Source organism: Marmota flaviventris, chromosome 18 (genome assembly GCF_047511675.1).
Source record: "Marmota flaviventris isolate mMarFla1 chromosome 18, mMarFla1.hap1, whole genome shotgun sequence".
Lineage (NCBI taxonomy): Eukaryota > Metazoa > Chordata > Mammalia > Rodentia > Sciuridae > Marmota > Marmota flaviventris.
Genome location: NC_092515.1, coordinates 1302786 through 1328569, shown reverse-complemented (window position 1 = coordinate 1328569; position 25784 = coordinate 1302786). Strand labels below are relative to the sequence as shown.

The 25784-nt window shown below is 57.8% G+C and overlaps 4 protein-coding genes across 4 annotated transcripts; 1 reads left to right on the top strand and 3 right to left on the bottom strand.

The window, feature by feature from the left end:
• The first annotated feature begins 833 nt into the window (after nt 1-833).
• LOC139702807 (olfactory receptor 6Z7) lies at nt 834-1772 on the top strand. Its single transcript, XM_071605164.1, has one exon. It carries the CDS (start codon nt 834-836, stop codon nt 1770-1772), a length of 939 nt encoding a protein of 312 aa, XP_071461265.1.
• A 4254-nt stretch (nt 1773-6026) lies between these two features.
• On the bottom strand, nt 6027-7097 carry LOC139702763 (olfactory receptor 6Z7-like). The gene has a single exon (XM_071604899.1). The coding sequence runs from the start codon at nt 7095-7097 to the stop codon at nt 6027-6029; it is 1071 nt and encodes a 356-aa protein (XP_071461000.1).
• A 7961-nt stretch (nt 7098-15058) lies between these two features.
• LOC139702808 (olfactory receptor 6Z7-like) lies at nt 15059-16012 on the bottom strand. Its single transcript, XM_071605165.1, has one exon. It carries the CDS (start codon nt 15995-15997, stop codon nt 15059-15061), a length of 939 nt encoding a protein of 312 aa, XP_071461266.1. The 5' UTR covers nt 15998-16012.
• Nucleotides 16013-17261: 1249 nt separating this feature from the next.
• Nucleotides 17262-25409, bottom strand: LOC139702762 (olfactory receptor 6Z7-like). Its single transcript, XM_071604898.1, has 2 exons — nt 24374-25409; nt 17262-17521 (listed from the first exon to the last, which is right to left on the bottom strand). The coding sequence occupies exons 1-2, from the start codon at nt 25392-25394 to the stop codon at nt 17262-17264; spliced, it is 1281 nt and encodes a 426-aa protein (XP_071460999.1). The 5' UTR covers nt 25395-25409.
• Nucleotides 25410-25784: the final 375 nt, after the last annotated feature.

The following is a 25784-nucleotide window of genomic DNA, read 5'->3' as shown; positions in this document are numbered from 1 at the left end:
TCCGCCCCCTGATCACACTATCTGGGCCCCTTAGGTTGCACCACCACGGGAGGCGCTGCCCTGGCCGAGTCCCGTGATGCCAGCCAACCCTGTACCCTGCTGTGCCCCCCGGAGCCCGCCTGACCCTGATGCCCTGTGGTTCAACAGGCATGCGCGGTGCACCCCCTGCCCAGGCCAGAGGCTGCTGGGCTGGGGAGGACAGGGTGTGAGCAGGACCGCGCTCACCCTGGAGGCCGCCGGCCCAGGTCGGGAGGCGCGAACTCCGTAACCAACGCGGGAGTGCTCGAGAGGGATCGCTGCCCAGAAAGGCCACAGTGGGTCCAGAGAGAGAGGCAGGGTTTCCAGGAAGGCTTCTCTGAGGACAGCCGTGCCAAGGAGGAGAAGAATTCCCAGAAACGGGAAGAGCACGGGGGTGTGTGGGGGGGTGCTGTAGACAGAAGGAGCTTCTCATGGGAACCCTTTAAGGCTGGAGGGATCTTGGGACATTCGAGGACGTGGAAGGGGCCCGTGGGGCATCATCCGTGGGTGGGAGAACATGAAGCAGGTCTGAGCTGAACCTTCAGCACTTGGGGGAGTCCGCACAGAGGTGAGGAGGGTCGTGGGAAGGAGCTTCTTAATCCCGAGGCAGTGGGTCCTGCTGAGAGTCCTCGGCAGACAGCAGTCGCCTGCCTGGTCTCTGCCTTTGAAGACCCCGGGCAGCCACCTGGAGAAGGCCACGGAGGGCAGCTTGGAGCTGACAGGCTGAGGAGCCCTCACCCAGCCAGGCCGGCTCCCTCCAGGGCGAGGCGGGGGGCGGCTTTGCAGGGTGCCTCATGGATGTGCTTCATTCTCAGATGGAGCCGTCCCCGGAGCTGGCCAACGTGACCAGGGTCCAGCAGTTCATCCTGCTGGGCTTGTCCACCAGGCTGGGCGTCAGGAACGTCCTGTTTGCCGTCTTCCTGGCTCTCTACCTGCTGACCCTCCTGGAGAACACCCTCATCGTCTCCCTCATCTGCAGCCACAGCCAGCTCCGCAAGCCCATGTACTTCTTCCTGGGCAACCTCAGCTGCCTGGAGATGTGCTACGTGTCCGTCACCATGCCCACCCTGCTCCTGGGGCTGTGGGTGGGACCCTACCACCTTTCCTTCGTGGCCTGCATGACCCAACTCTTCTTCTTCATAGTCCTCATCTGCACAGAGTGCACGCTGCTGGCCTCCATGGCCTATGACCGCTACGTGGCCATCTGCCGCCCTCTGCACTACCCGCTGCTCATGCGGCCGCAGGTCTGTGTGGGTTTGGCTCTGACTTCCTGGCTGGGGGGGCTGCTGGTCTCTGCGGTCAAGACCACGTGCATCGCCAGCCTGTCCTACTGCGGCCCCAACGTGCTCAACCAGTTCTTCTGCGACGTCTCCCCCCTGCTCAACCTCTCCTGCACCCACGTGGCCCTCACGGAGCTGGTGGACTTCATCTCCGCCATCGTCATCCTCTGGGGTTCCCTTCTGGTGGCGCTGGCCTCCTACGTGGCCATCGGGAGGGCGGTGCTGCGCATGCCCTCCGCGGCCGCCCGCCGAAAGGCCTTCTCCACCTGCGCCTCGCACCTGGTGGTGGTGGGCATCTTCTACTCCGTCACCATCTTCATCTATGCCCGCCCCAGCCGCATAGAAGCCATGGACCTCAATAAAGAGCTGTCGGTCATCTACACGGTGGCCACGCCCCTGTGCAACCCGGTCATCTACTGCCTGCGCAACAGGGAGGTCCAGGCGGCGCTGCGCAGGAGCCTGCACTGGTCCTGAGGCTGACCAGGTGGCCGTGGCTGGGGAGACCTCGGACGGCCAAGGCCCTACTTTTCATTGGGACGTGACACACACCACATACAGTGGAACCGGACGTGGGGTGGCTTCTCGTGACTGGCGTCCTCCCTCGTGCGACGTGTGGGGCTGGTGTGTCTCGTCGGGTTCTGGGCGCTCACTCCTTCTCCGGGCTGAGCAGTGATCCTTTCCCTGGCGCACCACGCTCTGATTTCCATCCGCTGCTGGCGACATCTGGGCCCGTCCACCCTTGGCTATGGTGACCTGACAGGCTGTGCACACGTGCGCACGAGGGAGGCTTTGAGTGGACGCGTCTCCGGTCCCCTGGAGTTCAGGTCGAGGCGTGCATGTGCTGGGTCCTGTGCCCTTTTCCAAAGCGGACAGTACTGTGCTTTGACGATACCAAGTGCCACGTGAGTGAGGGCAGGTGGGGAGCCACACAGGGGCTTCAGAGCTGGAGCCGGACTCAGTCCTGGAGGAAGGGCTGCTCCTAGTGATCCCGTCATCACCCGTCCTCTGGGTTCCCCCGGGCCGAGGGGGCTTTGGGAAGGGGACGCACCTGCTCCATGCCCTGCTGGCACCAAGGCCTAGACCCTCTTGGCCACCCGCTAGCATCTCTTAACATCTTTAAATGGTGTCTACACTTTGACCCAGGTATCCGCCTTTGCAAATATAAAAAAAAAAAAAAAATCAAATCATTGTCCATAAAAGTAAGTGTCTGAGGCCGTTCAGTGTAGCATGGTTTCAGGTCTCTATTCCCAGAAGGAGCGTGGCCACTCACCAGTAAGGGCAAGCTACGGGTGAACTGGGGCACCTCCGCAGTGTGCCACATGAAGTCACTAAAAGAAGAGTCAGCTCTACGTACTGCTATAAAGCCGTACTCCATTCATACATGAAGATGAGAATTCTAGAATCTAAATAACTTAGATTCTGGAATTAGAAACGTTTAAATAAAAACTAGATGTCTACGTGTCTGTGCATAGGGTTTTCCGAAGGTGTAAAAATAGTTCAAGAAAGGGAGGAGTTTTTTTGTAGATTTTAGTAACTTAAGTTGTTAACCAATATTGGTGTAATGTTTGAGAGGGCACGTTGGCGACGTGTGACTGTGTAAATCGTGACTTTTGCACACAGCTGTAAGAATGTTTTGCAAAGGAACATGATGAAGGACGTAGCAGTGGCTCTCTGTTAGGATGTCCACAGCACTGTGCATGTGAGGGACAGCTGTGGAAGGAGCTGTCTGCACATCAATGGGCCAACTAAAACGAGCCAGCTGTCCCCACAGGGTCACCAAGAGTAATTTTATAAATAAACTTATCACCGTGAAAGACATCGACTACAGATTGTGCTGTGGAAAAGTCAGGATAAAAATGGCCAAATGATTCTGTTTTAATTTGAAAATGTGCACATGTGATATTTCATCAAGATGGAACACTTCACAGGTGGTCGTCACGGTGTGGGGACTCGGCAGGCCTGGCTTGGCTGGTCTCTTTGCTGGCAGTTGACAGTGTCCATGAGCACATACTGCTTTTTGGATAGATTTTCACTTTTTAATATTAAACATGACTTTGCCAGAGACAGAGTGGGGCCTCCTGGTCTGCACAGGGAAGACCCCGGAGCAGCAGCCTCAGCCAGCCACACCCGCCTTCCCGGGTGCCTGCTCCGCTGTCCCCGGGGCTGTGCGAGGAGACCCAGCCCTTCGTTGCCCAGCCCAGGGCAGATCCCGCCAGGCCCAGCGGTCACCTCCTCTATGGAGTCAGTCAGGCCGCGAGTGCACCCTCCCCTCTGCTCCTGCTAGGGGCCCCATGGGGAGCGCGCTGGGCACACACACAGGAGCTTCCTCCAGTGGTGGAGACCTGGGCCGCTCACTGGGGGACGCCCTGTCGCCTGGACCCTCAGGCACGATGACTTCCTGCTCTCCAGGCAGACACAGCTTCTAGAGAACTCTCTGGACTGCAGACCACAAGCCCTTGACACAGACATCAGGGTGTCACCAGGGAGGGACGCAGGCGGAGCTGCTGAGCGCCTCGGCACCTGCTCTCCTGCCGAGTCTCCGCAAAAGGCCCCCAAGTCTCAGCCAGGACCAGCCACTCCGAGCTGTTCCCAGGTCTGGGGACAGGGACGTGCCCCCAGCGTGAGACAGGAGCATGGCAGCCCCTGCCCACACACGGCAGGACACACGTGGACACAGGACCAGGGGAGAGGGGCAGGAAGGGCCCCAGTGGGGACCAAGAAGAGCCAGGGCAGCAGTCTGGGCCTGAAGCCAGCCCTGGCCTCGGGTGGACCGTGAAAGGAGGCCAGATACCCAGAGAGGGCACCTGAGGATCCTAGAGCCCAGCCCAGGCTGGCATCCAGGGCTCCTCCCCACACTGCAGCTGGGTGCCAGGGCAGGAGCAAGGGTCCTGAGGCCCCTGCACTCTAGCCTGCCCCTCAGTGACTGACCTCTCCTCGCTCACCACCACGTCTTTTCAGTGTCAAAGATGCACCATGGGCTCCATGAAAAAGCTGAACGTGCAGCCGCCATGGCCATGAGGGACGCGGGGAGCAGAGACCTGGCGCCCTTCCTCTCTAAGAGCCTCAATGCCACAGGCACGTCCCCACCTTGGGCACAGGAGCAGGAGGAACAGAGGTCAGACGGGCTCTGGCGTGGCCATGGCGGCAGAGCCACCACCCATGTGACCCGGAGCTCCTCCTGCCCCTCTGTGAACTTCGGTCTCTCTTTGTTTCTGGGCTCATGGTGGTACCTGTCCCAGCACGGCTGACTGGTGGCTTCCTAAGGCAAAATCCACACCGAGCCCTGCACCCGGGTCGGGGCCCCAGGAGCTGTGCCAGCCGATCCACACCCCCCTACACAGCCAGCCCTGCCTGTCCTGCCCCCGTTCACCCCCACCCCGGCAGCCTGCTGTCCCCAAGAGCGGGGTCTCCAGCTGGAGGGAGCCCCTGGCCAGCTGAGGCTGGTGGAGGCGTGGACTCCCTGGGGACTCTTCCCTGAGTGTACACAAGGTATGTCACCTTCTGTGCCGGCAAAGGTTCCTGCAAAGTCTCTGCACAGCCACCCTGAGCTGTCCGCCTCAGGCAGCTTTTGTGTTCCCAAGGCTGGTTGATGCCATAGAACAATCACCCTGAATCCCAGCTGCACCTCGGCCTGGCTGTGTCCACTGCGGGGGGCCAGGTGGGGGAGGTTCTGCCAGCCAGGGGCGGGAGGTCATGTTTCACTCTGACCATGTCCATCAGGAGAGAAGAAGAGGGTAACTAAGTGCTTTGGCCTGGAAGCAGCCTCACCAGCCCGAGCCAGGACCTGGCCTCCCCTGGTCCAGCAGGTCCAACCCTAGACAGAGCTGGAGGGCAGAGGGCTGGAGACACCAGGAGCCTAAGACTCCTCGGGTCTTCAGTGTCCAGACCCGATGGTCACTGCTGTCAGAGTGGGAATTGGCATGTGGTCACCTTGGTGCAGAGCTGCCCAGTGTGTGTCCCCCCACCCACCCTCTGCACATACTCTGCCCCTCTATTCTTTGCCTCTAGAGAGATGAGCTCAAGGCACCCAGAGTCACAGCTTCTGTGTATGCCACCACATGCCTCCTGCAGTGTGCCCCAGCTCTCCCACGGCCCCCACTCCCACGGACCCCACTCCGACGGACCCCATTCCCAGGGACCCCATTCCCAGGGACCCCACTCCCACAGACGGCACCAGGACATGCTCCTCCCGGGGCACCGCCAGTTTAAAGTCATCGGTGTGATGAGAAGGAAGGCCGCCCACTCCTGTTCCTCGTTTATCTTGTGACTTATTTATTGAACTATAAAGGTGACACCAGCAATCCAAAATATCCAGCACATAAAGCAGGACGCCAGCTCCCTGGTCCCCTCCCCGAACACCGGCACCCCTGCTGCGGTGTCCATCCAGATTCTTACACACACCTCAACCCCGGCCCTCTGCAGTCACGGTCACCGTGGCCCACAGACCTCTGATACGCGCAGGCAATGGCATCTCCTGCTCTTAACTGCAGGCCCGCGGGTCACCTCCCAGTCAGTCACCACGGGTCTAATTGAGGCCTTCATTCCTGCCTGGTTCTCACAGCAGGCGCACAGGGCATTAAAAGGTCTGAGTTATTACTGCCCATTTCCCCCAAAAGTGTCCACTCCCATTCCGCCGTCTCCCTGACTGACCCTGCACCCACGCGCCCTTCTCCACAGGAGGCGCACGCGGGCCGCCTCCTCTCCTCGCCCGTTTCTGCCAGCGTCCCTTCAGCGGGAGTGCTCAGTCCACTTTCCTCCGGCTTTCCTTGCTTCCTCGGGGTCACTACCTGCTTTGAAGCCTGCACCTGTGCTCTTGACCCTGCACTGCCGCGCGCCCATGGGCTGCAGTTCCCGCGAGACTGCGTGGGGGCGCAGGGCCCCGCGCATCACCGCGCGCACGGCCCGGTTGCGCAGGCAGTAGACTATGGGGCTGCAGGCGGGCGTGACCACTGTGTAGACCACCGACAGCACCTTGTTGAGGTCGGTGGACTCGATGTGGGTGGGCCGGGAATACATGAAGAGGACGACCGTGTAGAAGATGCCCATTACAACCAGGTGCGAGGCGCAGGTGGAGAGGGCCTTGCGACCTGCAGCCGCCGAGGGCATGCGCAGCACCGCCCTTCCGATGGCCACGTAGGAGGCCAGGGCAACTAGGAGTGACCCGCAGAAGATGACGATGGCGGAGATGAAGTCCACCAGCTCCGTGAGGGCCACGTGGGTGCAGGAGAGGTTGAGCAGGGGGGAGACGTCGCAGAAGAAGTGGTTGAGCACGTTGGGGCCGCAGTAGGACAGGCTGGCGATGCACGAGGTCTTGACCGCAGAGACCAGCAGCCCCCCCAGCCAGGAGGACAGGGCTAAGCCCCTACAGACCTGGGGCCGCATGAGCAGCGGGTAGTGCAGGGGGCGGCAGATGGCCACGTAGCGGTCATAGGCCATGGAGGCCAGCAGCGTGCACTTGGTGGCCATGAGGGAGATGAAGAGAAACAGCTGAGCTATGCAGGCTGCGAAGGGCACTTGGCAGGGGCTGGAGCTGAGTCCCGCCAGCAGGGTGGGCATGGTGACGGACACGTAGCACATCTCCAGGCAGCTGAGGTTGCCCAGGAAGAAGTACATGGGCTTGCGGAGCTGGCTGTGGCTGCAGATGAGGGAGACGATGAGGGTGTTCTCCAGGAGGGTCAGCAGGTAGAGAGCCAGGAAGACGGCAAACAGGACGTCCCTGACGCCCAGCCTGGTGGACAAGCCCAGCAGAATAAAGCTGTGGCTGATGGACCTGTTGGCCAATTCCAGAGACCTCTCCATCTGCGGAAGAGAGAAACAGGTTTGTAGAGATCCGCCCACGTGAAGGGCCAGGGGACCCCCCGGAGATCCTTGGGACTTGCTGTGGGTTGATCCTTTCGGAGGAGCAGGTGCAAATTTGTGGAACTGGAAAGGGCAACCGTATGCCTGGCTTGCTGAGGCTGTGATTTGGGGCCAGACCCTGAACCTTGAACCTGTCACTGTCTGTAGGTGGAGGTGACTCCACCTCACACGCTGGGAGTCGCTAGGGCACTACCCAGGCCACAGAGGGGGCGCTTCACCCAGTGGGGGAAGCTCACGTCATTGCTTCTCGAGGCCCTAAGTGGTCTGTTCTTGCTGGACTTCCTTCCTCTCCCCAGAGACTGTGTGTCCTGTCCTAAACAAAGCAGGAGTCCCGATCATTCTGAGACATGTGCTCTCTCCACTGGGCTAGTTTCTGAAGCAGAGTTGCCTCTGCTCGTTGGAAAGGCACGAGAAGTCATGTTTCCCCAAGAGGCTTCCTCCCCGAATAGTTGCAAAGGCAGCTCCTTCCAGGGAGGAAGGAGAGAAACTGCCCATGCCCAGCTGCAGTCGTGAGCCCAGTTCTGGGCTTTCTAAGCCCAGAGATGAATTTCTTTTCACCCCTGTCCCCACCCCAGACTGTCTCTATTCACTGGCTCATGCCCAGGACTCAGGCAGTCAGTACCTGTTCAAGGGACAGAGGTGCAGGAGCACCGTCCTCTCTGGGCCCTAACACTGGGAATCCAACCTGAGACTCGGCGGGCGAGTAGAATATTTGGGCACACTTGTGACCTTATCACTTGTGTTTAATACCAGAGAGTCACTTAGTATGCGCCAGGTTCCAGGTGCCAGAAACAGCAAAACCAGTGCTGGTGACCTTTAGAAATTTATGATCTAGAGGGAGAGAGGGAGGGAGAGGGGGAGGGAGAGGGGGAGGGAGGGGGAGGGAGAGAGGCAGGGAGGACAAATATGAAAAGAGAATTTCAGAGGCTACATGCCAAGAGAAAGCAAGTCAGGGTGGATGTGTTCAGCCAGGTTGGAGGGGCCTGTTTCAGAGGGGCAGTCAGAGGACACTCGGCGGGGGGCTGCAGAGGGCCGGTGAGCTTGTTCCTGACTGATGAGCAGCTGCAGCTGAGCCGTGGGGGCCTTCCAGGTGCATCAGGAAAGCGCAGCCCAGCACCTTCAGGGTCGTAGCGAGGGTGCAGGAGGAGGGGAGAGGGGATTGGGCTTCCTCCTTCCCTGGGCTGTGCCGCCTCCATCCGGCACCTTCTAAGCTCCTCGCAGCGTTCAGTTCTCTCCATTACACATTCCCAGTGCAAGCTGAGCTTCACAGGTAAGAAGAGTAACAGAACGGGCAAAGCCCAGAAACACACCTGCCCACCACAAGCTCTGTGAGGACAGTACTGGACGTGGGGCGTCTCAGTGACCTGCTCTGGGATAATCCATGCCGGACCCCTCGCCACACCCAGGACCCAACCCAGCCCCAGGTGGACTAAAAATATAAAATGAAGTGAATATCCCTAGGATAGATGTTTTATGACCTTGGACTCATAGAACACAACATGAAAGTCAGTCACTGAGCCCGCCTTCCTCAAAACTGGAAAACTTCAGTCATCCAGAGAGATTCTGAGTACCACAGCAGTTAAAAGTCCCCTGGAAAGGCTGTTTAGGATACATGTGACAAGGGTCCCTGGGTACACCGTGAAGACATTTACCAGCTGATGTGTAGTTTTCCAGTAGAAAAATGGAGGGAATGCCTGGATCATCAATAATCAAGAGCATGAAAATACGCTCATTTCATTAGGAACCAAGGAAATGGAAACTGAAACTGAAACGAGAGACCACTGTCACCCAGAGGATCGGCGGCAGGAGTGCAGCTTAACAGAGAGCACTTCCACACTCCGCTTCCAGGAGTCTAAAGTGGCACCGTCACACTCCAAATAGGTCAGGCATTGTCTAGGAAGACTGAACCCGCAGCTACCCGGAATCCACCCCCAGTGTCCACAGCGGTGTCCCCGTGTTACCAGCTAACAGACCTGTCGGTGTCCCAGGTGCCCTGGATTGGGTGGGTGCATTGTGGTCTCTGAGCCCCGCCTAACGTCACCAGAGGTCAGTCTTGGTAGCTGGTCGGCAGAGAGCTCCCTGGTGTGCAGGCTGAGCTTCCGTCTGCACAGAAGCCCGTGGGGCTGCTCCTGGAAACACTGGACATGCCAAGCGTCGTGCCCTCTTCAGAGCACAGTGCGCTCTGAGCTCCAGGCCCACGTCTGTACTGCCCGGCGCAGGCTCGGCTCTGTCCAGGTGGATGGTCCTGTCCAGAGTGGAGTTTGGCTGTGGCCCAGGTGGACAGCTCAGCCCTGCCCTGCCGTGGGCTCTGACCCCCTGGGCTACCCCAGGTGGTAATGTCAGCGCTGTCCTCGGTACTGAAGGATTTCCTGCAGTGACCCGAGCACTGTCCCTCCTGGGCTGGACCACTTCCCTCTCGGGTCCCCTTGGTGGTGGCCCTTTCTCCGCCCCTTGCCCATCTCAACCCTGCACCTGACTTAGCTCCCCCAGGGGTTGCTTGTGTTGTCATTCCCCTATGACGACTCCAGGTGCCCAGGTGTCCCTGGTCAGTCTGCTGGACACAGTGGGCAGTGTGGGGACGGCTCGAGGGTCTGAAGCCTTCATCACAACTGAGCTGCTCCCAGTCCCGTGGGAGGTCTGAGGCCCTGGTCTCTGCTGCCCGGAGCAGCCTGGCCAAAGCTTCAGGGCGGTGCTGAAGGGTTCTCGCTTCTCCAGGCCTGGGCTGCCCATCACCCGTGGGCTCAGGATGTGCCTTGAAGCACAAAGACCGCACGTGGTGGCAGCGGGACCTTGGGGTCTGCCTCTGTGGGCGGGGTGCAGAGGTGGGCTCCACTGCTCAGCAGCCCCGAGGGCTGTCACCAGGGCCGGCACGGTGACCGGGCACAGTGACACGGCAGACTCGGCACGGGCAGGCAAACCCGGCAGCACACCTCCTGACACTCCCTCCACGTGCCCTTTCTGCGTCATGTCTGGATTTAATTTAATCTTTTGGTGTGATTTTTTCATGCTAGTGTTGGCCCAGTAAGTTGGTTTTATGAATCTCAGTTGGAATCGTGCTGTCATCCAGTCAAGGACAGAGATGCAGCCAGTCACAACTGTTCCCTCTGTCTGCAGCTGGCCTGTGACCTCAGACAGCACCTCCGACCTGGAGCCTCTGCCTGCGTCTCCCACAGGGAGACCGCCTGCTTCCTCCCGCTGTGGGGGGCTGGCCCCGCAGGTGGCCTGCAGGAGGGTGGCCTTTGACTCCTCTCTTTCCTCCCCTAAGCCAAGCCATCTTACTCTCTTACCTCCCAGCTACGGTGAGGCAGCTCCTGCTTTTCCTTCCTGAAGGAAATTCCAGAAAGATTCTGCTTCCTGAAGCGAGGTGAAGACGCAGCGCCCTGAGTAACCAGCCGAGGGTCAGGGACTGGTCGGGAGGCGGTGGAAGAGGTGGCCGGGGCCTCTGCGGCTCCCTGCGGCTCCTCCTCCCTGATCTCGGGCTCTGAGACCTGTGTTTATAAGCAGCTGTAAGCAGAAGGACCAGCTAAAGCCCAGGAGCTGGGCCTTAGAGGGCCAGCTGCCCTCTGTGGACTTAGACAAGGCGTCCAAGTGAGAGCTTCTCATGAGGGGGGGGGGCTTGGGAGGGTGACCCAAGGGCCCTGCTGCTCCAGATCAGTTCCCCTGCAGCCAGGACCCTGGCGGGCGCCGGCCCCTGCCTGGAAGCTGAGCTGTGCCCCCTGCTCTCGGGTGGCTCCGGTGCCCAGGGGTTCTGGACAGAGGCCGCGTCCGGCAGCGTTCTGCAGAATGTGGCAGCAGGCCATGTGCAGAGGGAGGCTGCAGACTCAGGGGGGCTCAGGAGGCCCCGCTCAGCCTCGGCTCCTCGGGAGACTGGAGGAGGAGGCCCAGGGGCGCTGCCAGCTCAGAGGGGCTCAGAGAGCGCAGAGCGTCTCCCACACCCTGGCTCGCACCCAGCTCCCTGCGCGAGCTTCACCCCTCCGCGAGGTTGGTGAGACCTCTCTCCCCCCGCGAGCCGCGCCTGTTCCCGGGCGTGTCTCTGGTTTGGAACACTGAGTGCAAATCTGGACGGTCCAGTTCAATTGAGCTATCACACTTAATGTTATTATTTTCCCTTTTCGCAGTCAAATAAAGCTATTTTTAAGTCCCTGTGCCTGTGACTCCAGAGTAGCTGTGTTCTCAGGAATGGCAGTGCCGCGGGGAGACAATGCTGCAGCCTGGACGGGGGCAGCCGCGAGGCAGGGTGTGTCGCGTCCTTGCCTGCCTCTGGGGCTCACGCTAACATCCCTACCTCCCAGGTGTGCGCCCCTGCTCTCCCACGGCGCACACACACCAGCACTCTTTGCTCCTGTCCCACCTGCGCCCACAGTGACCCTCTGCCCAGTGGTCACTCACCTCCCCACAGCAAAACCCAGCTCACCCTGGAGATCAGCTCCACCTCCTCAGAGCACCTGTCTCTCAGCTCCTTCCTCTCCTGCCCTGGGGGAGCTGTGTGCTGGTGCGGAAGTGGCGTGATCCCCCTCAGGTACCCAGAAATCCAAACCAAGCTGCAGAAGTGGCCTGGTAATCCGGAGCACGAGAGCCTGAATCGGAGTTCCTGCTCCACCTTTAAGACTGCGTGTCCCTGACAGCCATCTGTAAGGTGACGGTCATGCCCATCTGGACTGTCTTATAGAGTGAACTTGCGTGCACCAGCACCTGTCATGATCCCAGTGCCCACAAGGTGCCCAGTAAGCAGCGGCTACTGCCTTCGTTAATGCCTGTGAAGTGGAGGTCACCTACACCTCCCTAGACGACGCAGAGCACAGTGGACACAGGAGTCCACCTCGCACGGTGAAGACGCAGGGAGGCGGTCAGCAAAGTTCTTCCCCAGGGCGGAGGCTGCTGGGCTCCTGCCTGGCTCCTGTGACCTCAGATGGCACATATTTGCTCACTTTTCTCTCTCACCACCAACCTGTGACCCCATCCAGGAGGGACCCTGACCTTTCCTTTCAAGGGCTTGGCTCGTGGTAGATCTTTAGAAATGTTTGTTGATGGAGAATCTAACAGTTGAAGACAGGAACGTCACCCCCTGAAAGCCTTCCTTCCTTCTGTTCAACCACGAGCACAGGGGCTTCTGACCCCAGGGCCGTGGGGCTGGGAAGAAGCAGGTCCATCTCAAGCCTCGTGTTAATGAGCGCGTGCCCAGACGGCAGGCTTCGTTGCCCGACACTGCTGCGGGGGCACCGCCGCAGAGCCACCTACCGGGCGCAGGGGTAGACCTGGAGACAGATGGGACCCAGGAGCACTAATGGGCCAAGTTCCATTTGAACTTGCAAGATTCATCACACACTCTATGGGAGAGGATCACGTTGCTCCAGGGCCACCAAGGACGCCCAGGAATGTCCGTTGACGCCCTCTACCACCCTGGTTCTCCTGACCCTTTCCAGTGTTGAGGAGCCTCCAGTGAAAAGGGCGCCATTCTCCTGAGGGTGTGGTGTCCCTCTGCAGAGAGCCCGTCCCCTGGCGGGGTACCCATCTGCCTCTCCCAGCACCCCGCGCAGGGCGGCGGCCCTGGGGTGAAGTCCTGGCCGTGAGTGTGGGCTGGAGGACGCGGGTGGAGGCCAGGCAGGGCCCTTCGGGCCTTGGCCAGCTTCTCTCCCAGTCTGCCTGCCCCCTGCCCCCTGAGGCCCTGGGGACAATGACTCAGTGAGAACCTCGGTGCCTGAACCGTTATAGGGAGAGGTGGTCCCTTGCTCAGGTGCCAGGAGAAGGCAGCTTTGGCCTCCAGTCCAGGGACCTCAGCCAGGTGCTGTCTGTCATCTGCACTGTGGCCACGCCCAGGCACCCCGTTGTCTACTGTCTGGGGAACAGGGAGGCCCTCCACCAGCCTCAGCTGGCCAGGGGCTCCCTCCTCCCGCAGACCCCGCTCTTGGGGACAGCAGGCTGCCGGGGTGGGGGTGAACGGGGGCAGGACAGGCAGGGCTGGCTGTGTAGGGGGGTGTGGATCGGCTGGCACAGCTCCTGGGGCCCCGACCCGGGTGCAGGGCTCGGTGTGGATTTTGCCTTAGGAAGCCACCAGTCAGCCGTGCTGGGACAGGTACCACCATGAGCCCAGAAACAAAGAGAGACCGAAGTTCACAGAGGGGCAGGAGGAGCTCCGGGTCACATGGGTGGTGGCTCTGCCGCCATGGCCACGCCAGAGCCCGTCTGACCTCTGTTCCTCCTGCTCCTGTGCCCAAGGTGGGGACGTGCCTGTGGCACTGAGGCTCTTAGAGAGGAAGGGCGCCAGGTCTCTGCTCCCCGCGTCCCTCATGGCCATGGCGGCTGCACGTTCAGCTTTTTCATGGAGCCCATGGTGCATCTCTGACACTGAAAAGACGTGGTGGTGAGCGAGGAGAGGTCAGTCACTGAGGGGCAGGCTAGAGTGCAGGGGCCTCAGGACCCTTGCTCCTGCCCTGGCACCCAGCTGCAGTGTGGGGAGGAGCCCTGGATGCCAGCCTGGGCTGGGCTCTAGGATCCTCAGGTGCCCTCTCTGGGTAGCTGGCCTCCTTTCACGGTCCACCCGAGGCCAGGGCTGGCTTCAGGCCCAGACTGCTGCCCTGGCTCTTCTTGGTCCCCACTGGGGCCCTTCCTGCCCCTCTCCCCTGGTCCTGTGTGTGTCCACGTGTGTCCTGCCGTGTGTGGGCAGGGGCTGCCATGCTCCTGTCTCACGCTGGGGGCACGTCCCTGTCCCCAGACCTGGGAACAGCTCGGAGTGGCTGGTCCTGGCTGAGACTTGGGGGCCTCTTGCGGAGACTCGGCAGGAGAGCAGGTGCCGAGGCGCTCAGCAGCTCCGCCTGCGTCCCTCCCTGGTGACACCCTGATGTCTGTGTCAAGGGCTTGTGGTCTGCAGTCCAGAGAGTTCTCTAGAAGCTGTGTCTGCCTGGAGAGCAGGAAGTCATCGTGCCTGAGGGTCCAGGCGACAGGGCGTCCCTCAGTGAGCGGCCCAGGTCTCCACCACTGGAGGAAGCTCCTGTGTGTGTGCCCAGCGCGCTCCCCATGGGGCTCCCGAGCAGGAGCAGAGGGGAGGGTGCACTCGCGGCCTGACTCCATAGAGGAGGTGACCTGCAGCTGATATTTATTTATTTATTTATTTATTTATTCCTTTTATTGCTACTGAAATTTATCAAAAAAACTTTAATTTTTAGTGCATGCCTCCTTCAAAAGTCCTGTGCAAACATAGATGTGTGTGGTTTTTGTTTTTAAATAATGGTTTAAGTGGTAATTGCAAAGCCTTTATTTCCTCTTTGTGATAGCAAATGTTCTTCCCCTGAGTTCTTTCACAGCCAAACATTTATTTAAAACTTTACTTGAAATTTACGATGTAACGCGAGTTCACGGCCAATGTAGAGACACAAACAGCTCTTCTCAGCACAGCTTCTTAACATTTCATGCCGTGGAGTTATCATAACTAACTCTCATCATCTTGTTGACTGATATTCACATTTTCCCAGATTGAGGCATTTTAAACAATGCCACAATGGATATCACTGTGTGACTATTTTCAGTTTTCCTCTGAGGTATCTGCAAGGGCGGCAACTTTGGCTCAGAGTTTAGGCACTTAGTATTTCTAATGGACATCACCGGGTACTCTCCAAGGGGCTAGCGCTTTTTGGGCAAAACCAGCAACATCTGGTTTTCCAAAGCCCCTTTAGTACTAAGCGGGATGATCTTTTGAATGATGTCGACGTGTATGGGTCTCCCCTGGGGGATGGAAGGTCCTGGAGTCAGACAGTCGTGACGGCTGCACAGCCTTGTGAATCACTAAACACACCACTGAATCCGGCATGTTTACAGGTGACATTTACCATATGTGAATCACATCTCTAAAAAAAGTAGGGCCTTGGCCGTCCGAGGTCTCCCCAGCCACGGCCACCTGGTCAGCCTCAGGACCAGTGCAGGCTCCTGCGGAAGGCCGTGTGGACCTCCCTGTTGCGCAGGCAGTAGATGACCGGGTTGCACAGGGGCGTGGCCACCGTGTAGATGACCGACAGCACCTTGTTGAGGTCCATGGACTTGATGCGGCTGGGGCGGCAGTAGATGAAGAGGGCGGCCGAGTAGAAGATGCCCACCACCACCAGGTGCGAGGCGCAGGTGGAGAGGGCCTTGCGGCGGGCGGCCGCGGAGGGCATGCGCAGCACCGCTCTCCCGATGGCCACGTAGGAGGCCAGCGTGACCAGAAGGGTCCCGCAGAAGATGACGATGGCGGAGATGAAGTCCACCAGCTCCGTGAGGGCCACGTGGGTGCAGGAGAGGTTGAGCAGGGGGGAGACATCACAGAAGAACTGGTTGAGCACGTTGGGGCCGCAGTAGGACAGGCTGGCGATGCATGAGGTCTTGGCCACCGAGACCACCAGCCCCCCCAGCCATGAAGTCAGAGCCAAACCCACACAGACCTGCGGCCGCATGAGCAGTGGGTAGTGCAGAGGGCGGCAGATGGCCACATAGCGGTCATAGGCCATGGAGGCCAGGAGGATGCACTCAGTGCCCATAAGGACTATGAAGAAGAAGAGTTGGGTCATGCAGGCCACGAAGGAAAGGTGGTAGGGTCCCACCCACAGCCCCAGGAGCAGGGTGGGCATGGTGACGGACACGTAGCACATCTCCAGGCAGCTGAGGTTGCCCAGGAAGAAGTACATGGGCTTGCGGAGCTGGCTGTGGCTGCAGATGAGGGAGACGATGAGGGTGTTCTCCAGGTGGGTCAGCAGGTAGAGAGCCAGGAAGACGGCAAACAGGACGTCCCTGACGCCCAGCCTGGTGGACAAGCCCAGCAGGATGAACTGCTGGACCCTGGTCACGTTGGCCAGCTCCAGGGACAGCTCCATCTGTGTGGAGACAAAGGAGATTTGTTGACATCTGGTTCCTGGAGATGCCTGGTGAAAACCACCCTGAGAGGATGCCCAGCGTGGCCAGGCCAGCGCCTGCAGTCTGATGTCTGTTGGGACTGTTTTCTTGTTGTTTTGACAAATTCCCAGGACAAACTCTGAGCACGAGAACTTGTGGCTTTTCTTATTAAACCCATGACCTTATACAAACAATTCAAGGTTCTAAAAATTGGGAGATCAACACCTGCTTCCCCCGAGTGCGTTATGAAAATCAGGTGAGCTGACGGACGTCCAGCAGCTGTTCTGAGTGCCTGGGGGGCCTCACCTCTTCAGCCTGGAGTCTGAGGGGTCTATTGGGATGACTTCCTTTTGTTATGACCTGCGTATGAACCCAAAGTATTATCTAAGCCTACAGTAGGGTAATATGCAGCTCCCTTGTTGCAAGTGCTTCTGTTTAAATGCAATGCATCTCTAGCCTTCTTTGTGCTGTGTGTCACCCACAGAAGGAAGAGCCGCAGCAGGTCCCACACAAGCTGCCTGCCCTGTGGCAGGAGGCCAGCGGCCAGGTCCTGCCCTGGTCCAGTTATGGTGCACACTTCCTGCTTTCCACTCTGACCTTGAGGAAAGCTAGGCCCGGAAGAAACCATGGGGGTAAGGGGCACATGGTCCAAGAGCCACACCTCTACAATGGCTCTGCCTCTGCGTGGCCGGAGCCTGCGTCAACCCAGCCCACCTCCCAGCCCACCTCCCAGTCCACCTCCCAGCCCACCTCCCTGTCCACCTCCCAGCCCACCTCCCTGTCCACCTCCCAGCCCACCTCCCTGTCCACCTCCCTGTCCACCTCCCTGTCCACCTCCCCAGCCCACCTCCCTGTCCACCTCCCTGTCCACCTCCCTGTCTCACCTCCCTGTCCACTTCCCTGTCCACCTCCCTGTCTCACCTCCCAGTCCACCTCCCAGCCCACCTCCCTGTCCACCTCCCTGTCCACCTCCCCAGCCCACCTCCCCAGTCCACCTCCCTGTCCACCTCCCAGCCCACCTCCCTGTCCACCTCCCTGTCTCACCTCCCAGTCCACCTCCCAGCCCACCTCCCCAGTCCACCTCCCTGTCCACCTCCCTGTCCACCTCCCAGCCCACCTCCCTGTCCATCTCCCTGTCCACCTCCCTGTCCACCTCCCTGTCCACCTCCCAGCCCACCTCCCTGTCCACCTCCCTGTCCACCTCCCTGTCCACCTCCCCAGCCCTCCTGGCCAGGCAGCCGGCGCTCAGACCGGCCCCTTCACCCACAGCCCTGCGCAGCCAAGGCGCAGCAGGCTGAGCGGCTGTCCTAGGAGCAGGCTGAGCCTCAAGGCCCGGACCAGCCGCTGCTCCACACCCGCCTGGGGAGAGGACAGCTGGGCAGAGCGCAGCGGGCGGCCGTCCGCACAGGGCGCCAGGGCGGTCCGCAGGCCCTGGCCATCTCCCCTGTGTGGCGGCAGGGTCGGCCCCCCCGGGGGTGCGGGTGAGCAGAGGCCCCTGCAGCCGCCTGTGAGGGAAAGGCCTCAGGCCACACCTGCCGAGGGGGTGAGCTCAGGGGCCTCCCAGGCCGGAACAGGTGGGCAGGAGGATCCGCAGAGGACCGCATCCCGACGGGCCGCCCCGGGATGCCCTCGACCGCCTGGACGCCTCTCGGGCACGCATGCGTGGTGCTGACGGCTGGCAGCACCGCCCGTCCCCAGGGGAGCACTCGGCGACCTCCCCGGGTCCCTCCTCCTGCCCTGCCCTCCTGGTTTCTCCCGGGGACCGCGTGGCAGCCAGGAGGGGCCATCAGGAGAACACGCATGCAGCTCCCTGCGGCGGGCCCTGGGGCTCTCCCTCCGCTCCGGGTCTGCGAGACGCCAAGCAGGGAGCCCTCGCTCTCCTCTGCCCACGCGGCATCCTTGTTTGCTGACCTCTGAGGCCAGAGCAGAGGAGGCCTGGCCCCAGCTCTCTTGGTCCACGGAGAAGGCCGCAGTGCAGCTGCCCAGCCCACCCCCAGGCCCCGCCGTCCTCCCTGAGCACCGAGTGGGGCAGCGAGTGTGGGGGCCACGTGGCCGACCAGGGCGGAGCTCGGTGGAGCCGAGCACTCCCCAGGGCCGCTCCGCCACGCCCCAGCGCAGGGGACCCGAGCCTGGGCACCGAGTAACTGCCCAGACCGGCCACGCCCCAGCGCCGGTGCAAACTGGTTCTCACTGAATGAAAGTGTCTCCTAAAAACCCCCAACTCGGAACCAATTAAAAATCATTTTAAAACATAGTCACCTTTAGGACCTTCAGAATGACCTGAGGGTACTTACCTTTTGGCTGGTTGCTGGTGTCAACTGCTCGTTTGGAAATTCAACTGCATCTTATTCTTGTTTAAAATGATCAGTAAGGAAACCAGTTTTACCCGAGGGCCAATTCTCTTTTAAAGGCCCAATTATTCAATGAGAGAAACAGAGGTATTACTTGGCTCTGTTGAGCATAAAGGAAAAGTGAAGTATCTAGGCCAGATCCATCAGAACCTGCTGTCTTTAAATCATCTACCAGAATGTGGTGTGTGTGTGTGTGTGTGTGTGAGTGTGTGTGTGTGTGTCTTAGAAAAGGACTTCACTTGTTCACTATATTCTCTATTATCTCAACACATAAAAGTGCTTCCCATGAAATTAGCATTCTAATAAATTTCTGTTAATCAGATAAAAATTAACAATGATGGATGTTTAGAGCAGCTCAATTCACAATAGCCAAGCGAGGGAACCAACCTAGGTGCCCTTCAACAGATGATGGATAAAGAAAATGTGGTATATATATACATATGGAATATTATTCAGCCACAAAGAAGAATGAAATCATGGCATTTGCTGCTAAATGGATGAACTGGAGACTATCATGCTTAGTGAAATCAGCCAGACCCCACAAACCAAAGGTTGAATGTTCTCATATGCAGATGCTATTACACAATATGGGGGGCAGGGAAGGATAGAAGTCCACTGGGTTAGACAAAGGGGACTGATGGGAAGGGAGAGAAGAGAGTAGGAACACAGTAGAATGAATCCGACATCGCTTTCCTATGTCGTAAATGAATACACCACCAGTGTAACTCCACATCACGTACAACCAGGAGAATGGGACCCTGATTAGAATAAGATATACTCCATGTCTCATATGTCAAAGTACACTCTACTGTCATGGATATCTCAGAAGAACAATAAATAAATAAATAAAAACCAAAAACAATCAACAGTGATGGGCTTTATAAATCTGACTTATTGGGGAAGGGAGAGGGCTTAGATTAGAAATGGTGGTGGAATGTGATGGTCATCATTTCCAAAGTACAGGTATGAAGACACGAATTGGTGTCACTATACTGTGTGTACAACCAGGGAGATGAAAAGCTGGGCTCTATATGTGTAATAAGAATCGTGATGCATTCCTCTGTCATCGATAAATGAAAAATAAACGAATCTGACTTATTGATCATTATTTAAAATGCTTCTTCTGAACTGTAAAAAAAATCTAAAATTTAATGGTGATGGACACTGTGGCTATGGTTTGAATTTAATCCCCCCCAATAACGCGCCGAGGACCCGTGGTGCTACCCTGTGGTTCTGGCTTGGAGACCGAGGCAGGCTGAGATCAGGGGAGGCCTGACGTCACACTGGACGTGGGCCCGCGTCCCCTCACGAATTGGGCAGGTGTTTCTGCCACCTCAGCAGGAGCTCCACTGACTGGGTCTGACACTGCAGGTGGGGGTGTCCTCGGGGATGGAGCTCCCTGTCCAGCTCAGGCTGGCCGCTGGAGCGCCATCTCCACCTCAGCTGCCTCCTGTCCTCTGGGCCCCTCAAGGCTGCCCTCCTCCCGGCCCAGCTCTGCCTTTCTTTCTCCCCCTGCACCCCACCCAGGCTCAGCACCTCCCTCAGTCTCTTTCCGGGTTGCTCCCTGCCATTCCAGATGCAATGCTCCAGAAAATCTGCTGCATCCTGTAGGTGCACCCCACGGGGTCCCCAGCACCCCGAGTCCAGCACGGGGTGCTGAACGCCAGTCCCCCCTCAAAGCTCACCCACCAACTACCTGTCAACGCCTGTGCTAGGTTCGAAGGTGCGGGCTGATGAGACCTGGCTACTGCTCCCGGGGGATGGCCTCACGTCCTTCCTGCCTCTGAGCCCTGAGCGGGCGACTGGACCCGCAGAGTTTCAATTGCTTTTCAAAATCAGTGCCTCCCGCAGTCTGCCTTGGCGTGCAGGTGATCTCCCTGCTGTGGGAGGGAAAGTGGTTAGAGGCTCCTGTCCAGGGGTCGTACTGGCCTGGGACTGGAACCGCTGTCTTCCTTGAAACCCAGAATTTTTCCTCATGAGGAAATAGACTCTTAGCTAGAAGAAGAACTCGCTCACAGTCTTTAGTTCACTTCATTCCACGAGAGCTTATCAAGTGGGTTTCTTGCAAAGAAAGTAGAGCCCGAGGGCAGTGGGCCCACTTCACCCACTCTTTTTTTTAAATACCTTTATTTTATCTATTTTTAATGGGGTGCTGAGGATCAAACCCAGGGCCTCACACGTTCTACACAAGCACTGTGCCACCGAGCCCAGCCCCAGCCCTCACCTGCTCTTTGTTTTTGGGGGGATTCATTTCTTTCTTTTTTAAAAAAATTTTATTTGTCCTTTATAGGTATATATGACAGCAAAATGTCCCTTGACATGCCACACACATGGAGGAAAACGTCCCACTTTTGCCTCACCTACTATTTTTTTTTTTTTTAGGACTTCTATGGCTTCATTCCAAAGTACTGTTCAGAATCATAATCACTGACACCTGCAACTGCCCAGATGGGGAGATTCACGGGACACGCCTGTTCCTGCCCACATCCTGCCAGGCTCATGCCCCCCACCACTGTCCCTTCACCTTTCCCCCTTCCCGCCCACCCTTCCCAGTTCCTAAAGAGTCTCTCTTCAACTTTCAGATCATCATTTTTCATTTTGTAGTTTCCACCTATGAGAAAAAAAGGGCAAGACCTATCTTTCTGTGTCTGGCTTATTTAGCTTAACATCATATCCTCCTGTTCCATCCATTTCCCTGCAAATGTCATTCTTATTTATGGTTCAATAATCCTACATCAAGTATATGTGAAATTTCAATATAGTCTTGATTTTAATCTCCCTAAGGGCAAAAGATACGGAGCTTTATTTGTGTACTCATGGGCCATCAGTACTTCCTCTTTGTGAAGTCTCTTCAAATCATTTTCCCATTTATTAACCACATTATTTCTTATTGGTTATGTTTTTTGAATTCTTTATAGTGTAGATATTAATGCTGAACCAGATGAATAGCAAATATTTCTTCTCAGCAGGATGATCCTTTACTCTGTTGATTGTCTCCTTTGCTATGCAGAAGTTTTTGTTTGTGTGTGTATGTGTGTGTGTTGGATGTAATTGTTTTTCTCAATTCTTGCCTTTATTTCCTTGGCTTTTGTAGTCCTATCCAGAAAATAACTGCCTGTTCCAATGTCCTGCAGTATTTTCCCTGTTCCCTTCTTACAGATTGAAAAATTGGGGTTTTCATTAGGGCCTAGGAGCAGTCTGTGAGTTGATTTTTGTACAGGGGGATATACAAAGTCTATTTTAAATGGCTCTTCTATGTGAATAGCCAGTTTCCCCAGCACCATTTGTTGAGAGCCTATCCTTCTTGGGTGTAGGTTTTTGGCACCTTTGACAAGACTCAGTTGCTGGAGATGCACGAGTGTATTCTGGGCCCTCTCCGCTGTCTCACCTGCTCTTAGGTGACGAGTTCTCCCTGAGAATGAGAAGTGCTGGGATAGTAGCCACTGATGCCGGACTCTTAGGGATGGAGGAGCATCATGGCTGAAAGAGGCTGAAGTCAGGCGGAGGGCTGCTCCTCCTTCTCCGCGTGTGGCCCTCCGGAAGCCCGTGCCTACTGCCACTCATGGCCGTAGGTGCACGTATGTGTGTGCCCACCGGCTGCTGTCTCAGCGGACATCCTGAGCCTGGGTCAGCTCAGGTCTGCAGCTGCACTTGGTCTCCTCACCTGGTGGCGGAAGACGAGGTGTCCAGGTGGCCTCGGCCTCTGTCCAGAGGAGGGGAGAGCAGCTCTTCAGTCCATCTGGGGGGCAGCTGGTCCTGGTCCTGAGGAGGCGCACACCCCCCCGCCCTGCGTCTCCTCCTGCTCTAGCTCCTCTGAGGCGACTGGCGACCCACGCGGCGAGGAGGAGGCAGGGAGGGGAGCTTAAGCCGGAGCCCTGGGCCTCAGGGGCCGCCCTGTCTCTGTGGACTTGCGGGAGAGGCGGGGAGGAAAGTTCTGTGGAGGAGGGGCAGAGGAAGGGCAGTCTCCAAGCCACCTCACACCAGGCCACTGTGCTCAGAGCCTGGGGCGTGAGATGACAGGGACAGCTCCAGCCTCCAGCTGACCAGTGCTGGCGTGGGTCAGTATGTCAGTGTGGAAACAGGTCAGGGCTGGCCTGGAGCAGCCCTCATGAAGCCGAGGACCACAGGGGGCCTTCTAGTGCACACCAGGGGCTCAGAAACGCTTCCCCTGAAGGAATCACATAAAGGGACTTGTACTCTGTCCACAGCGGCTTGGAGCCCAAGTGCCATCGGGGATGCGCCACGGGACAGTATTCACCCTTAGAAAGAAGGAAATTCTGGCAGGTACAAGGTGGAGGGGCCTTGGAGACAAGGCGCGAGGTTAGCACCCTGCCCTTCCTGCATCTCCAGATCCTCTATCATGGGTCCCCGACTCCTGGAATGGGTGACGCGGTGGTGTCACCTCACAGCAGTAAGCTGGCAGGCACACCCTCAAATTGCAGGGGGTGTAAAAGAACCCATCAGGCTGTAGAATACCACGAAACCCTGGTACGGTCAGTGTTTCCCAGGGAGAACCCTGAAGCAAGCCAGTTACTATTTTAACATTTTCCAGACTTCTCACATTTTGTTAAATAAAAAGAAATAAACACTGCCCCCAGAAACATCAGGAAACCCAAAGTTACATGACAGCTTCTCTCAGAAGAACTCAGAATCAACATAATTGATATTTTCACATCCACTGCCTCAAATTATTTTTATTAAATATTTTTTTCTTTAAAAAAGAAAATTCAGCCAAGTGTGGGGCACACATCTGTAATCCCAGCCGCTCAGGAGGCTGGGGCAGGAGAATCATGAGTTCAAAGCCAGCCTCAGCAATTTATCGAGACCCTAATTAATTTAGTGGGATCCTGTCTCTAAATAAAATACAAAATGGGGCTGGGGCTGGGGCTCAGTGGTTGAGTGTCCCTAAGTTCAAACCCCAGTACCAAAAAAAAAATCCAGCCCCACGGGAGAATGTGGATGGATGGACAGACGGAAGACCTTGAGCTGGGTGAAGTGGGCTGTACAGAGGGACGAGGGACTTACACGCAGGACGCAGGGAGCTGGATGGGCCAGAAAGGAGCAGGGGCCAGCTCTGAGCAGAGGACTGGGAGCTGGGAGCTGGCCAGGGCGCAGTGAGCAGATGCCACAGGCCAGACCCCGAGGACCGGTGCCGCACAGCCTCATGGCAGAGAGGTTGGACTGCAGCAGGAGTGCTCTTCCGTGTTCCTGCACCCAGGGCCAACCAGGGAGGGTGGGAGCTTGCACAGACACAGCCAGTCACCGCGCCTGCCGAACCAACTGACCTTAGTGGTGATCATTCCTAAACCGAGTAAAAAAACCAGCAAAGCTCACAGAGAATTTCCCTCCTTGTTCCACTTGGTGGCTTTTATCAACTTGCACAGGATCGACTTCTCTTCTGGTGTGTTGTACTGAACATGTGTAACTTGGTCACACTTCCAGCAAGACACACAAATCTGTTTGTTTTTAAGTCTCTCATGGTTTCTCCTGTAATCAATGGAACATTAAAGAGTTCAGTCCACACTTTTCTTTTTGGTACCAGAGATTGAACCGGGGCACTGGCCACTGCGCCCACATCCCCAGCCCCTTTTTATATTTTATTCAGAGACGGGACGTGGCTAAGTTGCTGAGGCTGACGTTGAACTCCTGATCCTCCTGCCTCAGCTCCCAGGCGGCTGGGACGTAGGCGAGGACCACCTCCGCTGGTCACACACACATTTCTGATGGGCATTTAGGCCACCTCTGACGTTTTCATGCACACGAGGAGCACGCCCACCCTGGCCCCTGGCGTGTTGCCCCTGTTCTGGGGACACACTGACCCGCTGGGTGGAAAGGACGGTGTTCACTCCGCTTCTCGGCAGTGAGCTGAGACCCTCCCCCTGGGCGGCCGCGGACACGTCCTCTGGCCACCCCTTCCCCGCGGCCTCGGCTCGGCCGCCCTCGGTGGCTCAGGCTGACGTCGTCCATGTGGACTCAGCGCCTGGGAGACCCTTCCTCCAGCCTGGCCTCTGGTTTTCCAGGTCACCGCTGGTGCTGGGCCCAGGAGGACTGGAGGCGGGGGAGAGCCCCGGGCCGGGGGGCGGCGGGGTCGCGGCCCGCGGAGGGTCCTGCGCAGCGCCGCGTGGACCTCCCTGTTGCGCAGGCAGTAGATGACCGGGTTGCACAGGGGCGTGGCCACCGTGTAGATGACCGACAGCACCTTGTTGAGGTCCATGGACTTGATGCGGCTGGGGCGGCAGTAGATGAAGAGGGCGGCCGAGTAGAAGATGCCCACCACCACCAGGTGCGAGGCGCAGGTGGAGAGGGCCTTGCGGCGGGCGGCCGCGGAGGGCATGCGCAGCACCGCCCTCCCGATGGCCACGTAGGAGGCCAGCGCCACCAGAAGGGTCCCGCAGAAGATGACGATGGCGGAGATGAAGTCCACCAGCTCCGTGAGGGCCACGTGGGTGCAGGAGAGGTTGAGCAGGGGGGAGACGTCGCAGAAGAACTGGTTGAGCACGTTGGGGCCGCAGTAGGACAGGCTGGCGATGCACGTGGTCTTGACGGCAGAGACCACCAGCCCCCCTACCCACGAGGACAGGGCTAAGCCCCAGCAGACCTGGGGCCGCATGAGCAGCGGGTAGTGCAGAGGGCGGCAGATGGCCACGTAGCGGTCATAGGCCATGGAGGCCAGCAGCGTGCACTCTGTGCAGATGAGGGAGACAAAGAAGAAGAGTTGGGTCATGCAGGCCACGAAGGAAAGGTGGTAGGGTCCCACCCACAGCCCCAGGAGCAGGGTGGGCATGGTGACCGACACGTAGCACATCTCCAGGCAGCTGAGGTTGCCCAGGAAGAAGTACATGGGCTTGCGGAGCTGGCTGTGGCTGCAGATGAGGGAGACGATGAGGGTGTTCTCCAGGAGGGTCAGCAGGTAGAGAGCCAGGAAGATGGCAAACAGGACGTCCCTGACGCCCAGCCTGGTGGACAAGCCCAGCAGGATGAACTGCTGGACCCTGGTCACGTTGGCCAGCTCCGGGGACGGCTCCATCTGTGTGGAGACAAAGGAGACTGCTCAAGTTCTGGTGCTCGCACAAGCTCAATAGCCCAGATCAGAAGGATGTCCTCATGGCCGGAGCCACTCGTGACATTCCAGCCCAACCTCTGCTGGAATCTAGGGGAAACTGACCGGGGATTTTTGAGGCAAATTCTGAACAGGGTCACTGTTTTTACTAAATCTGTTCATGTGGAAATATTTTCACCAAATGAAGCACCAGAGAATCACATTTCTCTTTCCTGAGGTGGTTTAATTAAGCAAAGCACTGAATGTCAAGTGTCTCTAACAAATAAACTCAAATTGTTTTCATTATGAGCTTTGCAATACAGATGTCCTTTCCAAATTAACTTAATTTTCTTTTTAAACTCCACATAGAAATTCAGT

What these genes read in the sequence shown, in the direction of transcription:
- LOC139702807 (XM_071605164.1), top strand. Translation starts at nt 834, where the DNA reads ATGGAGCCGTCCCCGGAGCTGGCCAACGTGACCAGGGTCCAGCAGTTC.
- LOC139702763 (XM_071604899.1), bottom strand. Translation starts at nt 7,097, where the DNA reads ATGGAGAGGTCTCTGGAATTGGCCAACAGGTCCATCAGCCACAGCTTT.
- LOC139702808 (XM_071605165.1), bottom strand. Translation starts at nt 15,997, where the DNA reads ATGGAGCTGTCCCTGGAGCTGGCCAACGTGACCAGGGTCCAGCAGTTC.
- LOC139702762 (XM_071604898.1), bottom strand. Translation starts at nt 25,394, where the DNA reads ATGGAGCCGTCCCCGGAGCTGGCCAACGTGACCAGGGTCCAGCAGTTC. An exon ending in GGTGACCTGGAAAACCAGAG is followed by an intron (nt 17,522 to 24,373) that starts GCCAGGCTGGAG and finishes TTTCCCTCACAG; the next exon opens with GCGGCTGCAGGGGCCTCTGC.